This window comes from Lampetra planeri, chromosome 71 (assembly GCF_965212315.1).
Source record: "Lampetra planeri chromosome 71, kcLamPlan1.2.h2, whole genome shotgun sequence".
NCBI lineage: Eukaryota > Metazoa > Chordata > Hyperoartia > Petromyzontiformes > Petromyzontidae > Lampetra > Lampetra planeri.
The window spans coordinates 2,077,295-2,094,304 of record NC_136176.1 but is presented as its reverse complement, the minus strand read 5'-3'; the positions used below and the strand labels follow the sequence as shown (position 1 = coordinate 2,094,304).

Here is a 17,010-nt window from a genome sequence, read left to right as displayed (position 1 = left end):
CACATTCTCTATTTATTGCAGAGGTTCAAGGTTCAAATCCGACCGGCACGTCTGGCGACCGTCTGCTTAACAGTGGATGTAAAACATACTATCGTGTCATTCAAAACGCATAGGTCATTGCATGTTGGTGTCATGGTCAATATTTGGGCAATTCCAAACATTATCCAGAAATTACATAACGGAGATTACACATCAATCACCATCCCCTACTGACAGACTCATGCCCACATGCAGGCGACAGCAGGGTCACCTTATGACACAGAGGCAGCTGCCACTTTAAGCTGCTCTTCGAGTGTTTGTGATGAGATATGAAACTGAGTTGCTGAGGCAATTAAGCAAGCACCATATCAATGCAAATATAAATATAACAGTGGAATACTTGGAAGCTTATTGGCTCTTGCTCCTGATTATTCATCTACCCAACCCACAGGTAAACAAATACTCGCCGCTCTTACTCTGCAGGTTGAACCCAGGAATTCAGTGTTCAAATTCACGTTCTTTTCATTAAAGGCCTGTGACAAAGGTGCATCTATTGGAGCTTCATTGTCTCAAGCCTACCCATCTACCGGGTCTCCAATTGACTTTGTATTGTCTAAGAAGTCCACCCACACCTCCACTTCCACAAACTGCTGGGAGTTGCCTAGCTCTGCCTTGCAGTCAGAATTCTCCTCCTGCTTCACGTTGCCTCCATCGATGTGAAGGTACGATTTTGGAGTTGAATCTTCATCTTCACAGTTTACCGTCACTTTTTCTCTCTTCACCATCACTTTCTCACATTTCACCTTCACTTCTTCGCTCTTCATCATTTCTTCACATTTCACCTTCGCCTCTTCACATTTCACCTTGATACCTTTAAAAGTGTCCAAGCTGGGATTCACTTCTGGTTTCATGAGGGATGGGCTCATTGCAGCACTTTGACTTTAACAAGCCGATTTCAGACTCAATTTCTTGGGGATCTTCTGATGATTGTGTCCTCTCGTGTCTTTTAAGAATTGATGACTGTGCAAACGCCTTCCCACACAGAGTGCAACTGAAGGGTTTCTCTCCTGTGTGTGTTCTCTGGTGTGCTTGAAGATGTGGTGATTGTGCAAATGCCTTGTCACACACAGTGCACTTGAAGGGTTTCTCTCCTGTGTGTGTTCTCTGGTGTGCTTGAAGATTTGGTGATTGTGCAAATGCCTTGTAACACACTGCACTTGAAGGGTTTCTCTCCCGTGTGTGTTCTCTGGTGTAATTTAAGATGTTGTGAATTTGCAAACGCCTTCCCACACAGTGCAACTGAAGGGTTTTTCTCTTGTGTGTGTTCTCTGGTGTAATTTAAGATGTTGTGAATTTGCAAACGCCTTCCCACACAGAGTGCAACTGAAGGGTTTTTCTCTTGTGTGTGTTCTCTGGTGTCTATGAAGACTTGATGACCGTGCAAATGCCTTGTCACACACAGTGCACTTGAAGGGTTTCTCTCCCGTGTGTTCTCTGATGTAATACAAGAGAAGATGACTGTGAAAACGCCTTCGCGTACAGACTGCACTTGAAGGGGTTTTCTCCTGTGTGAGTTCTCTGGTGCTGTATCAGATGTCCAGTTTGAGCCGTGCTGTATGCACACTGGTTGCATTGTTGCCTTTTTCTACCGAGCTGCGCTGAGTGCCTTTGCTCCATCAAACCAATTCTGCAGAGGAAGTGTCAGAGGAAGCGTCAGCTGCAGACAGAAAAAAATTATATCCAGACCATCTACGTCAGTATCGAGGCACAAAATAATGCATATATACACAGTCACACATGACTTGCACGTCTATACTCATTCATATATTCATGATAGAGTGAAAAAGATTCCCAAATTCATCACATGGGCACACAATCAAAGGGCAAATGGTCAGCCTGGAAGCCCTAGTATCTTGAAAATGAATGTTAACCTAAAACTCCAAGCACACAATTTCAGTTGTCTGGCTACAAAAGGAATATTTATGAAAGCAAAATGCAGCTAACGTCATAAAGGGTGTTGAAAATAATACTATTTGTATTATGCAGAAATGCATAAATTAATGTTCAATCACAACTTAAAGGTGTGAAGCCAGGCTCAGATTTCCTTGAATGCTGGGATGAACAGATCTAATTTCAGCTGCATATGTGCTGTGTTAATTTCCTGTTTCCATTCTCGTAAAAAGTTCCAAAGGAAAACTAAAATAAACTATTGTTTTGATTTAACCTCTGTGTTCAATCGAGTTAATATACTTTACAGCAAATACAAACTTGACACTGTAACACACACTGGCATGGTAAAAAGGTGGTGTGTTCAGAACCATGCCTGGCCACCTTCATATGCTCCGTAATAATGCTTCCCCACAATAAGTGAAGTTTTCACCAATCAATCACGTTTGCTGTCGGCGATAATCAAACTTTAATTGTGATAACACGATGCAACACAAATTTTGTTCCTGGGTACTAAGTGTTATTTTTTTATTGCTTATGCCAAAATGTCTAGAAAATGGCTTATTCCCCACAAACATTGCTTTTGTGACCAGAATTATACAAGAACTAAAAAAACGAATTCACCTGTTTTCTCATTGAAAAGAGATACATTTCTAAATATCACTGTCCTGGTCACAAAAGCAAAGTTTGTGGGGAATAATATCCATTTTTTGTACTTTAGAGGCAAAAGCAATTAGGAAATAACACATACTACCCAGGAACAAATGCGCCACCGCTCCCCACAGATAAACTCTTACATACACATATTTCACATGAATGCCATGCAAGTGTGGATCGCTTGTCAGCAGGTCATGGGAATTATCCAGGTGTCAAGGGATGACTGAGATGATTAACAGATGCACCAGCTGTGCTTCCTGCTGTCTTGCTGCATTTCAGGCACCCAGCGTTCCACCCATTCATGTGAGTGTTGCTACTCCGACCGCATTGTTGTTGCGGAGCAAACACCTCCAACTGCCCTGCAGCATACGTCACGGGCCTCTTCCAGAGGCCGATCTTGACAGCAGGTCTGATCAATTCCACATCCTCCAATCTCTTCTCTAGCCAATGCCATGCCCGTTAAGCCCGTAACATCTGTACTAACAAAAGATTCTTGAGCATGTTGTCTGTTTATGCGGAATTAATGACCCAACCAATGCAGCCTCACCTGCCAAAGTCTCAGATTATATTCTGTACTGATATTTTAGGGCTCTGTAAGGTTTTAATACAATCTTGTTTGGTTCAATAGAGGGGATCATAGGCAGGCCAGCCTTAATTAAAAGCCAGAACAGACAGGAGTAATATATGTGGCCAAGAAGACTCGCAGCTTTATTCGTTCATTCATTTTAAAATCATCTTGTCTTGGTGAGGTTGGAGGTGGCGGCACATTCAGTAGGGCAGTCCAGACCTCCCTTTCCCTGGTGACAGACGAGCTCTTCCTGGGGAATTCCCAGGCGTTCCCAAAGCCAGCCAAGCGACGTATTCCCACCAGAATGTCCTGGGCCAGGCCCCTGGGACGTTCCCCAGTGGGACGTGCCTGGTAGAGTTCCAGGGACAGTCTATTGGGGGGACTCCTTACAGATATTATATATTGATATCACTCATAGAACGATGCCTGGTGGCTAGCAGACCCACGTAACCCATTTGGGCTCAACCTGGAATGGCTGCGTGTCACCGTCCTGTGCGCCCACCATCCACAGGACGAAGGGTGAGAGGCAGGTGCGATGCCAATATGACAGGGAGAGGGAATGATCTCAGACAGACTAGACCTTGGCGATGGACACTCACAGCTATGTATGGAGCAAAAGTCCAGGCAGCTTTCACACAGTGTTACACAGTCTAATGAAAGAATGCTGCTAGACAAATTTAAAGTGAGACTTTGGCTGCCAAACCAGAGCTGGTCGTGAACACATTAACCAGGTATGGGAGCTCCTCCATTACTTGTAGAACTGCCTGATTACTCATGGAGAGTTGAGCAGGTACAGTGTTGTATGACATGAAATTCCCAGGCAGGTGATTTATTTTGGTGGAACATACGCAAGGCCACCTTTCATGATGGAATTATCCAGGCACAGAACGAGATTATCTAACCCGATCTCATTAAGTAGCCATTTCCAGATCATCAGCAGATATAACATGGTTGACCAGGGAACGATCCCTTAACTATAACCAGGCATCGATGCGCGTATCATTTTAACTGTAACGAATGCAATTATTTATATGGCTATTGTGAGCTTCTCAAACAACATAATTAATGAAGATGCTATGTAATGTAATGCATGGGGGCAGAGTGAATTTATGTCACAAGCCAAATTGAACAGCAAATGGCTCCAACTCCTGGTCACGCAGCTTTAGACGGGCTTGCCCAAAATCATAAAAATCGTCAATGAATGTGAGCAGAGGCAGAGACATAAAAAACAGAGAACAACCCAAAGCCCCAAGCCTCGATATGGTACGATAGACCTTAATTACATAAAAAAGCAGAGACATTACTCTTAATGTTTGATTACTGAGACCTGAGCTAAGCCGGGTAACTTAGTTATTGCTGGATAAATACTATACTTCCGACGAAGTTTGTGAGTGGGAAGCGGTAGTGCAACGGTTAGCGTGCTGCGCTATGAACCCAGGGAGCCGATTTCTATTCCCACAGAGCCAAGCCACAACATTTGGCTGTCGTCTGATGAAGCTGGTTAGAATTAGTGTCAAAACGTTGTACTCAGATTGTAAATGTTGTGGCTTGGCTCTCCAACACACCGATATGCTGTACTAGTACACTACACTATACACCACTATACACTACACTATACACTACACATTACTACATACTACACTGCACACTAGTGCTGTACTAGTGATGCATTGGCCATGTTCTGTTTACGTGACAAACCTCTTACTAAATGGCTGTCGGGTGGTGGCGGGGTTAACGACATCGATTCACGCGATCAATCCCAAACAAACCTGTATTATTGGAGTTTGCGTGTCCCTCTCTCTCCGTGGTCGCTTAGATTCTCCTCCGAATCCTGCGGTTTTCCCTGCACATTTAGAGTCAACATCACCACGCGTTTAGAGTATTTGACCGATAAACATTTCCACACGTTGATAAGCCCCCATGTGTTGTGGGCAGGTCGCTTCTGAAAAAGAGCGGTGTAGCTCAAGTGGGCTATGCCTGGTAAAATAAAAAAAACGTAAAAATATTTAAAAGAAAAAAAGTTTCAAAGTAGTGAGCCAGGTGAAGACAAATTAAACTTAAGCAGAGAATTAAAGCAAATGCAATCAGGCGAGGGCAGGAGGCAAGGCCCCGCGTTGTAATGTTCCAACCTGGACATCGATTCCATACTCGCTGCTACTCAATTGATATCCCTACGAGGGAGAAGGAGCGAGGCTCTACCTGGGTTCACAACAACAACCACAACAACAATCACCACAACAACAACGACCACCACGATGTAAACTTCTCACCTCGGATCTCAGTGAGCGTGCGCGGAGCAGCAGCTACCTGGTAACTCGTGACGTCATGCGGCAGCAGGGGTTGACATGACGTCATTTGCGGGGTTCACAATTCTCTCCCCCAAGGAGCAGCAGGGTAACTGAAAACATTACGTTAATGAGAAGGACCCATGTCAGGTGATGGTGCTTGGCTGCTGACCCCGTCCCAAATAAGCATTTTACTGGAACGGAAAGTCGGCAGACGTGACGTCACGCTCAAAATCACGTTGGAGGGGGTAAATACCTCGGTGACATGACGTCACTAGTGGGGACACCTCCCCCTCCCGCATCACGCCAAGTTAATGAGTGGTGACGTCAGAGAGCGAGATCAGGATTAGAGTTTAAGTTTATACTGGTAGGAACGAAGTGGACCAGACCACCAATAGATTAATGTGTCCGTCCGTCTGTCCGACAAGATGGCCGCCCGCTCCCCCTGCGATCTGTGAACTAAACAAGATGGCCGTCGCTTCCAGCGCCTCACGGCGAAACTTTAAACTTCGCTTCAAATTTACTTTACTGAAACGCAGCACGTTTTTTTAACACAGAGACAAGATACATTTATATTAACACAGACACGAGATACATTTAATCGCCTTATTTGCGAGGCCTACTGCAGAAAAGGCATCGCGAGGCCTACTGCAGGGAAGGCTTCGCGAGGCCTACTGCAGAGAATGCTTCGCGAGGCCTACTGCGGAAGGCTTCACGAGGCCTAGTGCGGCAGGCTTCGTGAGGCCTAGTGCGGCAGGCTTCGCGAGGCCTACTGCAGAAAAGGCATCGCGAGGCCTACTGCAGAGAAGGCTTCGCGAGGCCTACTGCAGAGAAGGCTTCGCGAGGCCTAGTGCAGAAGGCTTCGCTAGGTCTACTGCAGAGAAGGCTTTACGAGGCCTACTGCAGAAAAGGCATCGCGAGGCCTACTGCAGAGAAGGCTTCGCGAGGCCTACTGCAGGGAAGGCTTCGCGAGGCCTACTGCTGGGAAGGCTTCGCGAGGCCTACTGCAGAGAAGGCTTCGCGAGGCCTAGTGCAGAGAAGGCTTCACGAGGCCTAGTGCAGAAGGCTTCGCAAGGCCTAGTGTGGCAGGCTTCGCGAGGCCTACTGCAGAGAAGGCATCGCGAGGCCTACTGCAGAGAAGGCTTCGCGAGGCCTACTGCAGAGGCTTCGCGAGGCCTAGTGCAGGAGGCTTCGCGAGGCCTAGTGCGGCAGGCTTCGCGAGGCCTAGTGCGGGAGGCTTCGCGAGGCCTGGTGCAGAAGGTGGTGGTGGGGGGTGGTGGTGGGGTTGGGTGGTGGTGGGGGGTGGTGGGGGGGGTGGTGAGGGCTGGTGGGAGGGGTGGTGTTGAGGGTGGTGTTGGGGGGGGGGGGGCTGTCAACTGCGCGCGAAAATCGCTGCATTTTTTCGTCACGGCGTCGTCGATTTGATGGCGTCGCTGAGATAAAAGCGCCTCCTTGCTGAAGTCGGTCGCCGAGAAGTCTGCAAACGACCACTTCGCCCCCAAGTAGTTGAAGACGGGGGACAGTCGACACAGCGGCGTCCACACGACTCCTCGGCCACCCACGATCACCACGATCACCACACGCCGCCCTCACCACTTAAGCAGGGCGCGTTGCTAAGGGGCGGGGTAGAGGGCGGGGACTTGGAGCCTCTGGCGTGCATCGCTCCTCCCGGTTACTAATTATTATTCCTACCAGCCCACCCCGCAGGGTCCTGTTTTAGATTCCATTTCTATGGCTCCCTCTCTTGAACAGAGACCCCTTGGGTGAGTGAGCTCAACAACAACGTGAACATTACTGTGTGCGTGAACATTGTGTGTACACTTTGTTGGCGCAGTCGGGGGCACAGGTGGTGCATTGGCCAGTCATCTGTCAGTCGACCCATGACACCTGGATCTGCCCCATGCACATAGCCTGGCAAAAGCGCCGTGGTGACGTCACCGCCACTTAGTGGCGAATGGCGGTTGTTGTTACTGTGTGTATACACTGTGCGTGTACAGACTGTATACTGTGGGTAAACTGTGTGTACGCTGTGTACATGGTGTGTGTAGACCTTGTGGGAACACTGCGTGTGTACAGTGTGTGGGTGGTCCGAATCAGTCGGGCGGCGTTATCTTTTCATCGGCTGCGCTATGCTGTGTGGAAGCTACCTGGTCTGTCGCTCCGCATGAAGCTTCGGTTCTACTCGGCCAGTTTTGCCCTCCCTTCTGTAGGCATGTGAAACGTGGACCCCTCTAAATGGAACATCTGCGCCAGTTAGAAACATTCAGGCTGTCATGCCTACACTCAGATTGAGGGAAGCCATGTGGTAGCACATTCTCTATTTATTGCAGAGGTTCAAGTTTCCAATCTGGCTACTCCAGTAACATTAAACAAAATATGCACCATCTGCTTAACAGTGGATGTAAAACATACGATTGTCATTCAAAACGCATAGGTCATTGCATGTTGGTGTAATGGTCAATATTTGGGCAATTTCAAACATGGTCCAGAAATTACATAATGAAGATTACACATCAATCATCACCCCCTACTGACAGACTCATGCCCACATGCAGGTGACAGCAGTGTCACCTTATGACAGAGGCAGCTGCCACTTGAAGGTGCTCTTCGAACGTTTGTGATGAGATATGAAACTGAGTTGCTGAGGCAATTAAGCAAGCACCATATCAATGCAAATATAAATATAACAGTGGAATACTTGGAAGCTTATTGGCTCTTGTTCCTGATTATTCATCTACCCAACCCACAGGTCAACAAATACTCGCCGCTCTTACTCTGCAGGTTGAACCCAGGAATTCAGTGTTCAAATTCATGTTCTTTTCATTAAAGGCCTGTGACAAAGGTGCATCTATTGGAGCTTCATTGTCTCAAGCCTACCCATCTACCAGGTCTCCATTTGACTTTGTATTGTCTAAGAAGTCCACCCACACCTCCACTTCCACAAACTGCTGGGAGTTGCCAAGCTCTGCCTCGCAGTCAGAATTCTCCTCCTGCTTCACGTTGCCTCCATCGATGTGAAGGTACGATTTTGGAGTTGAATCTTCATCTTCACAGTTTACCTTCACTTTATCGCTTTTCACCATCACTTTCTCACATTTCACCTTCACTTCTTCGCTCTTCATCATTTCTTCACATTTCACCTTCGCCTCTTCACATTTCACCTTGATACCTTTAAAAGTGTCCAAGCTGGGATTCACTTCTGGTTTCATGAGGGATGGGCTCATTGCAGCACTTTGACTTTCACAAGCCGATTTCAGACTCAATTTCTTGGGGATCTTCTGATGATTGTGTGTCCTCTCGTGTCTTTTAAGAATTGATGACCGTGCAAACGCCTTCCCACACAGAGTGCAACTGAAGGGTTTCTCTCCCGTGTGTGTTCTCTGGTGTCTATGAAGACCTGAAGACTGTGAAAATGCCTTGTCACACACAGTGCACTTGAAGGGTTTCTCTCCCGTGTGTGTTCTCTGGTGTAATTTAAGATGTTGTGAATGTGCAAAAGCCTTCCCACACACAGTGCACTTGAAGGTTTTCTCTCCCGTGTGTGTTCTCTGGTGTAATTTAAGATGTTGTGAATGTGCAAACGCCTTCCCACACACAGTGCACTTGAAGGGTTTCTCTCCTGTGTGAGTTCTCTGATGAAATCCAAGAGCAGATGAATGTGAAAACGCCTTCCCGCACAGACTGCACTTGAAGGGTTTTTCTCCTGTGTGTGTTCTCCGGTGTTGTTTAAGAGTAGATGAATCTGAAAATGCCTTCCCACACACACTGCACTTGAAGGGTTTATCTCCCGTGTGTGTTCTCCGGTGGTTCCTTAGAACTGATGGATATGAAAATGCCTTCTCACACAGAGTGCAACTGAAGGGTTTCTTTCCCGTGTGTGTTCTCTGGTGTCTATGAAGACCTGATGACTGTGCAAATGCCTTGTCACACACAGTGCACTTGAAGGGTTTCTCTCCAGTGTGTGTTCTCTGGTGTAATTTAAGATATGGTGATTGTGCAAACGCCTTCCCACACAGAGTGCAACTGAAGGGTTTCTCTCCCGTGTGTGTTCTCTGGTGTATTTTAAGATGTTGTGAATGTGCAAACGCCTTCCCACACAAAGTGCAACTGAAGGGTTTCTCTCTCGTGTGAGTTCTCTGATGTAATACAAGAACAGATGACTGTGAAAACGCCTTCCCGCACAGACTGCACTTGAAGGGTTTTTCTCCTGTGTGTGTTATCCGGTGTTTTTTAAGAGCAGATTTATCTGAAAATGCCTTCCCACACACAGTGCACTTGAAGGGTTTCTCTCCTGTGTGTGTTCTCTGGTGTATTTTAAGATGTTGTGAACGTGCAAACGCCTTCCCACACAGAGTGCAACTGAAGGGTTTCTCTCCCGTGTGTGTTCTCTGATGTAATACAAGAACAGATGACCGTGAAAACGCCTTCGCGCACAGACTGCACTTGAAGGGTTTTTCTCCTGTGTGTGTTCTCTGGTGGTTCCTTAAAACTGATGGATATGAAAATGCCTTGTCACACACAGTGCACTTGAAGGGTTTCTCTCCTGTGTGAGTTAAATGTCCAACACGATCCGTGCTGTATGCACGCTGGTCGCGTTGTTGCCTTTTTGTACCGAGCTGCGCTGAGTGCCTTTGCTCCATCAAACCAATTCTGCAGAGGAAGCGTCAGCTGCAGAGAGAAAAAAGAGAATATCCACACCATCTACGTCAGTATTGAGGCACAAAGGAATGCATATATACAGTCACACATGACTTTCATGTCTATACTCATTCATATATTCATGATAATATGAAAAAGATTCCCAAATTCATCACACGGGCATACAATTAGAGGGCAAATGGTCAACCTGGAAGCCCTAGTATCTTCAAAATGAATGTTAACCTAAAACTCCAAGCACACAATTTCAGTTGTCTGGCTACAAAAGGAATATTTATGAAAGAAAAATGCAGCTAACATAGCAAAGGGTGTTGAAAATAATACTATTTTTATTATGCAGAAATGCATAAATTAATATTCAATCGCTAACTTAGAGGCATGAAGCCAGGCTCAGATTTCCTTGAATGCTGGGATGAACAGATCTAACTTCAGCTGCATATGTGCAGTGTTAATTTCCTGTTTCCATTCTCCTAAAAATTCAGAAGAAAAAAAGTATATACTATTGTTTTGATTTAACCTCCATGTTCAATCGAGTTAATATACTTTACTGCAAATACAAACTTGACACTGTAACACACACTGGCATGGAAAAAAGGTGGTGGTGTGTTCAGAACCATGCCTGGCCACCTTCATATGCTCAGTATTAATGCTTCCCCACAATAAGTTAAGTTTTCACGAATCAATCACGTTTGTTGTCGGAGATAATCAAACTTTAATTGTGATAACACTATGTAACACAATTTTTGTTCCTGGGTACTAAGTGTTATTTTTTTATTGCTTATGCCTAAGAGTCTAGAAATTGGCTATTATTCCCCACAAATTTTTGCTTTTGTGACCAGAATTGTACGTGAATGAAAATAACAAATTCACCTGTTTTTTCATTGAAAAGAGGTAAATTTCTAAATATCACTGTCCTGGTCACAAAAGCAAAGTTTGTGGGGAATAGCCATTTTTTGTACTTAAGAGGCAAAAGCAATTAGGAAATAACACATACTACCCAGGAACAAGACATTTTTTTTGCTACACAGTGGAAAAACTGCACCACCGCTCCCCACATTGATAAATTCTTACATACACATATATTTCACATGAATGCCATGTAAGTGTGGATCACTTGTCAGCATGTCATGGGAATGATCCAGGTGTCAAGGGATGACTGACTGAGATGATTAACAGATGCACCAGCTGTGCTTCCTGCTGTCTTGCTGCATTTGAGGCACCCAGCGTTCCACCCATTCATGTGATCGTTGCTACTCCAACCTCATTGTTGTTGCAGAGCAAATACCTCCAACTCCCCTGCAGCATACGTCACGGGCCTCTTCGAGAGGCCGATCTTGACAGCAGGTCTGATCAACTCCACATCCTCCAATCTCTTCTCTAGCCAATGCCATGCCCGTTTAGCCCGTAACATCTGGACTAACAGAAGATGATTGTGCATGCTGCCTGTTTATGCGGAATTCATGACCCAACCAATACAGCCTCGCCTGCCAAAGTCTCAGATTATATTCTGTACTGATATTTTAGGGCTCTGTAAGGTTATAATACAATCTTGTTTGGTTCAATAGAGGGGATCATAGGGAGGCCAGCCTTAATAAAAAGCCAGAACATACAGTCCTTAAAATAAGTTAATATTTTGCATCCACAGAGAAAGGAGTAATATCTGTGGCCAAGAAGACTCGCAGCTTTATTCGTTCATTCATTTTTAAATCCTCTTGTCTTGGTGAGGTTGGAGGTGGCGGCACATTCAGTAGGGCAGTCCAGACCTCCCTTTCCCTGGCGACAGACGAGCTCTTCCTGGAGAATTCCCAGGCGTTCCCAAAGCCAGCCAAGCGACGTATTCCCACCAGAATGTTCTGGGCCAGGCCCCTGGGATGTTTCCCAGTGGGACGTGCCTGGTAGAGTTCCAGGGACAGTCTATGGGGGGACTCCTTACAGATAGTATATATTGATATCACTCATAGAACGATGCCTGGTGGCTAGCAGACCCACGTAACCCATTTGGGCTCAACCTGGAATGGCTGCGTGGCACCGTCCTGTGCGCCCACCATCCACAGGACGAAGGGTGAGAGGCAGGTGCGATGCCAATATGACAAGGAGAGGGGATGATCTCAGACAGACTAGACCTTGGTGATGGACACTCACAGCTTTGTATGGAGCAAAAGTCCAGGCAGCTTTCACAGTGTTACACAGTCTAATGAAATAATGCTGCTAGACAAATTTAAAGTGAGACTTTGGCTGCCAAACCAGAGCTGGTCGTGAACACATTAACCAGGCATGGGAACTCCTCCATTACTTGTAGAACTGCCTGATTGCTCATGGAGAGTTGAGCAGGTACAGTGTTGTATGACATGAAATTCCCAGGCAGGTGATTTATTTTTGTGGAACATACGCAAGGCCACCTTTCATGATGGAATTATCCAGGCACAGAACAAGATTATCTAACCCCATCTCATTGATAATCAACGTTTTTGGGTTTAGATCGCGTTATTTATAAATGTGTCGTAACCCTCTACCACCCGACACGGCCAATCAGGTTTACCAAAAAATATTCCGAAACTCGCAGACCATTGTTTAAATAACACTTACTTCTTATGGAGAGGCGAATTCTTTAAACAAAGGGAGGGAGCAGCAATGGGCTCTCCTTTATCTCCTGCTATAGCAAATTTGTACATGGAAAACTTTGAAACCAGAGCACTTGCCTCGAGCACATTAAAACCATCCTTTTGGTTTAGATATGTGGATGACACTTTGGTTGTCTGGCCACATGGTAAAGATACACTTAACGATTTTCTAAATCATCTCAATGCACAAAACCCGGCCATTCAGTTCACCATGGAAATGGAGGTGAATAACACTCTCCCGTTCCTGGATATTTTACTTGGGCATGGCCTAAATGGTAAAATAACACACAGCGTTTACAGAAAGCAAACGCACACTGATGCCTATCTGAATGTAGATTCGCATCATCACCCAGCTCAGAAATCCTCTCTTATCAAGACGCTCATACATCGGGCTAAAACAGTGTCAGATGGTGAAAGTCTAGTGAGAGAGATTAAACATGTTAAAGAAGCACTAAGACAGAATGGCTACAATAATGCTCAAATTAACAGAGCACTAAAAGCCAAATCACGATCGCAAAGCAACACTGCTGAAAGCGATCAGATTATTAAAACAATAAAAATACCATTTATCTCAGGAGTAACTGACAAATTAGCCCGTGTTTTGCAAAAGCAAAACATTACAGTAAGATTTGGTACAGTACACAAAATTCAACAACTAGTAACGTGCACTAAAGACGAATTACCTAAATTATCAACAGAAGGTGTATATCGGATTAATTGTGTATGTGGCAGATGCTATATTGGACAGACAGGGCGTAACGTTAGTGTAAGACTAAAAGAACACCAGAGAAATATTAAACTATCACAAACACAACTGTCGGCAGTGGCAGAACATGCATGCCAACAGGGACACTCAATTGATTTTGACAACGTTGAAGTGTTGTGTAAAACTAGTTACTACTGGCAAAGACTAATTAGAGAATCGATTGAAATTGAGAGAAACAGAAATAACTTTAATCGCTCAGACAGCTACAGGCTTAGTGCGGCCTGGAAGCGTATTATTAAATAAGATACATTACAATTCCTTATAAGGGAAACAAACACTAACTGATTACTAATGTAGCATAATCACAATAAAACACATTCCAAATGATTACTAATCTACAACTCGCATCGTAACAATAGCCCGATTACTAATCTAGTATATAATTACAATCACTCCCGCCTTGAATCTTTGCACCTGATGAGTTAATGATGACGTCACCCTGCTGCTGCTCTATATAAGGACGGGAGACACAGCAGAGCCTCACCATGCCCGATGATGCTGGATGCAATTACCAGCGAAACGTCGTACTCAAATTGTAAATGTTGTGGCTTCAACACACCGGTGGGCTAAAGCAGTGAACTATTTGTCTTTTGTCAACGTGACACTTTTTTGCTAATTGGCCGTGTCGGGAGGTGGAGGGTTACGACACATTTATAAATAACGCGATCTAAACCCAAAAACGTTGATTATGAATAACATTGGTCGCGAAAGCCTACGTGTTAAACCCATCTCATTGAGTAGCCATTTCCAGATCATCAGCCGATATAACATGGTTGACCAGGGAACGATCCCTTAACTATAACCAGGCATCGATGCGGGTATCATTTTAACTGTAATGAATGCAATTTATTTTTCAAACTGCATAACTAATGAAGATGCTATGTAATGTAATGCATGGGGACAGATTTAATTTCTGTCACAAGCCAAGTTGAACAGCAAATGGCTCCAACTCCTGGTCACGCAGCTTTAGACGGGCTTGCCCAAAATCATAAAAATCGTCAATGAATGTGAGCAGAGTCAGGGACATACAAAACAAAGAACCCAAATCCCCAAGCCTCGATATGGTACGATAGACCTTAATTACATAAAAAAGCAGAGACATTACTCTTAATGCTTGATTACTGAGACCTGAGCTAAGCCGGGTAACTTAGTTATTGCTGGATAAATACTATACATCCGATGAAGTTTGTGAGTGAGTGGGGAGCGGTAGTGCAACGGTTAGCGTGCTGCGCTATGAACCCAGCGAGCCGATTTCTATTCCCACAGAGCCAAGCCGCAACATTTGGCTGTCGTCTGATGAAGCTGGTTGGAATTACTGTCAAAATGTTGTACTTAGATTGCAAATGTTGTGGCTTGGCTCTCCAACACACTGATATTCTGTACTAGTACACTACACTATACACAACTATACACTACATTATACACTACACTATACACAACTATACACTACACTATACACTACTCTATACACTACTATACACTACACTATACACTACTATACACTACACTATACACTATACACTACACTATACACTACTATGCACTACAAATTAGTGCTGTACTAGTGACGCATTGGCCACGTTCTGTTTACGTGACAAACCTCTTACTAAATGGCTGTGTCGGGTGGTGGCGGGGTTAACGACACATCGATTTATTTACGCGATCAATCCCAAACAAACCTGTATTATGGCTGTATATTTGGAGTTTGCGTGTCCCTCTCTCTCCGTGGTCGCGTGGATTTTCCTCCGGATCCTGCGGTTTTCCCTGCACATTTAGAGTCAACATCACCACGCGTTTAGAGTATTTGACCGATAAACATTTCCACACGTTGATCAGCCCACTGCGTTGTGGGCAGGTCGCTTCTGAAAACGAGCGGTGTAGCTCAAGTGGGCTATGCCTGGTAAAATAAAATAGTAGAAATATTTAAAGTAAAACAAAGTTTCAAAGTAGTGAGCCAGGTGAAGACAAATTAAACTTAAGCAGAGAATTATAAAGCAAATGCAATCAGGCGAGGGCAGGAGGCAAAGCCCAACAGGAAGTTAGCTGTCGAAATGTACCATGCGTCGGAAAATGTGAAATTAATCTTATCCAAAATAATAATAATAACAATAAATTGTCCTCAACTGGGTATTTGAACGGAGAAAATTGTCACAGGTGGAACGGGCGAGATACGGTGGCTTCGTGTGGAGCCGGGGAGGTTTGAGGGACTCGACTTTAGCCACAGCCGCCGTCACATGCGCAACGTGTTCCCTCGTTTTTGAACACTTTAACACACTTGTTGTTTTGTTGCGGTTGCACCCGATTCAAGAGCCGAATGGCTCACAGGGCAGGACATCTGGGAAAAAGAGCTTTATCGCTCATCAGATTCCTTCTACAGTATAAATAAATAAGTATAAATAAATAAGTCCCCGCATGGCTAGGCCCCGCTTTGTAATGTTCCAACCTGGACATCGATTCCATACTCGCTGCTACTCAATTGATATCCCTACGATAGAGAAGGAGCGAGGCTCTACCTGGGTTCACAACAACAACCACAACAACAATCACCACAACAACAACAACAACGACCACCACGATGTAAACTTCTCACCTCGGATCTCAGTGAGCGAGCGTGCGCGCAGCAGCAGCTACCTGGTAACTCGTGACGTCATGCGGCAGCAGGAGGTGACACGACGTAATTTGCGGGGTTCACAATTCTCTCCCCCAAGAAGCAGCAGGGTAACTGAATAAATAATGTTAATGAGAAGGACCCATGTTAGGTGATGGTGCTTGGCTGCTGACCCCGTCCAAATAAGCACTTTACTGGAACGGAAATCGGCAGACGTGACGTCACGCTCAAAATCACGTTGGAGGGGGTAAATACCTCGGTTACATGACGTCACTAGTGGGGGACACCTCCCCCTCGCATATAATGCAGAGTTAATGAGGGGTGACGTCAGAGAGCGAGATCAGGGTTAGAGTTCAAGTTTATTTAGATTCCATTTCTGTGGCTCCCTCTCTTGAACAGAAACCCATTGGGTGCGTGAGCTCAACAACAACGTGAACATTGTGTGTGGACACTGTTTGTTGGCGCAGTCAGGGGCAGAGGTGGTGCATTGGCCAGTCATTTAAGTCAGTCGACCCATGACACCTGGATCTGCCCCGTGCAAATAGCCTGGCACAAGCGCCGTGGTGACGTCACCGCCACTTAGTGGCGAATGGCGGTTGTTACTGTGTGTATACACTGTGCGTGTACAGACTGTTTGTATACTGTGTGGGTAAACTGTGTGTACGCTGTGTATATGGTGTGTGTAGACCTTGTGGGAACACTGCGTGTGTACAGTGTGGGTTGTCTGGATCAGTCGGGCGGCATTATCTTTTCATCGGCTGCGCTATGCTGTGTGGAAGCTACCTGGTCTGTCGCTCCGCATGAAGCTTCGGTTCTTCTCGGCCAGTTTTGCCCTCCCTTCTGTAGGCATGTGAAACGTGGACCCCTCTAAATGGAACATCTGCGCCAGTTAGAAACATTCAGGCTGTCATGCCTACACTCAG

The 17,010-nt window shown here is 45.4% G+C and overlaps 1 protein-coding gene across 1 annotated transcript; it reads right to left on the bottom strand.

Annotated features, from left to right (window-relative positions):
• Nucleotides 1-7,739: 7,739 nt before the first annotated feature.
• LOC144737552 (uncharacterized) lies at nt 7,740-10,076 on the bottom strand. The gene has a single exon (XM_078620298.1). It carries the CDS (start codon nt 10,074-10,076, stop codon nt 8,310-8,312), a length of 1,767 nt encoding a protein of 588 aa, XP_078476424.1. The 3' UTR covers nt 7,740-8,309.
• Between the last annotated feature and the right edge of the window lie 6,934 nt (nt 10,077-17,010).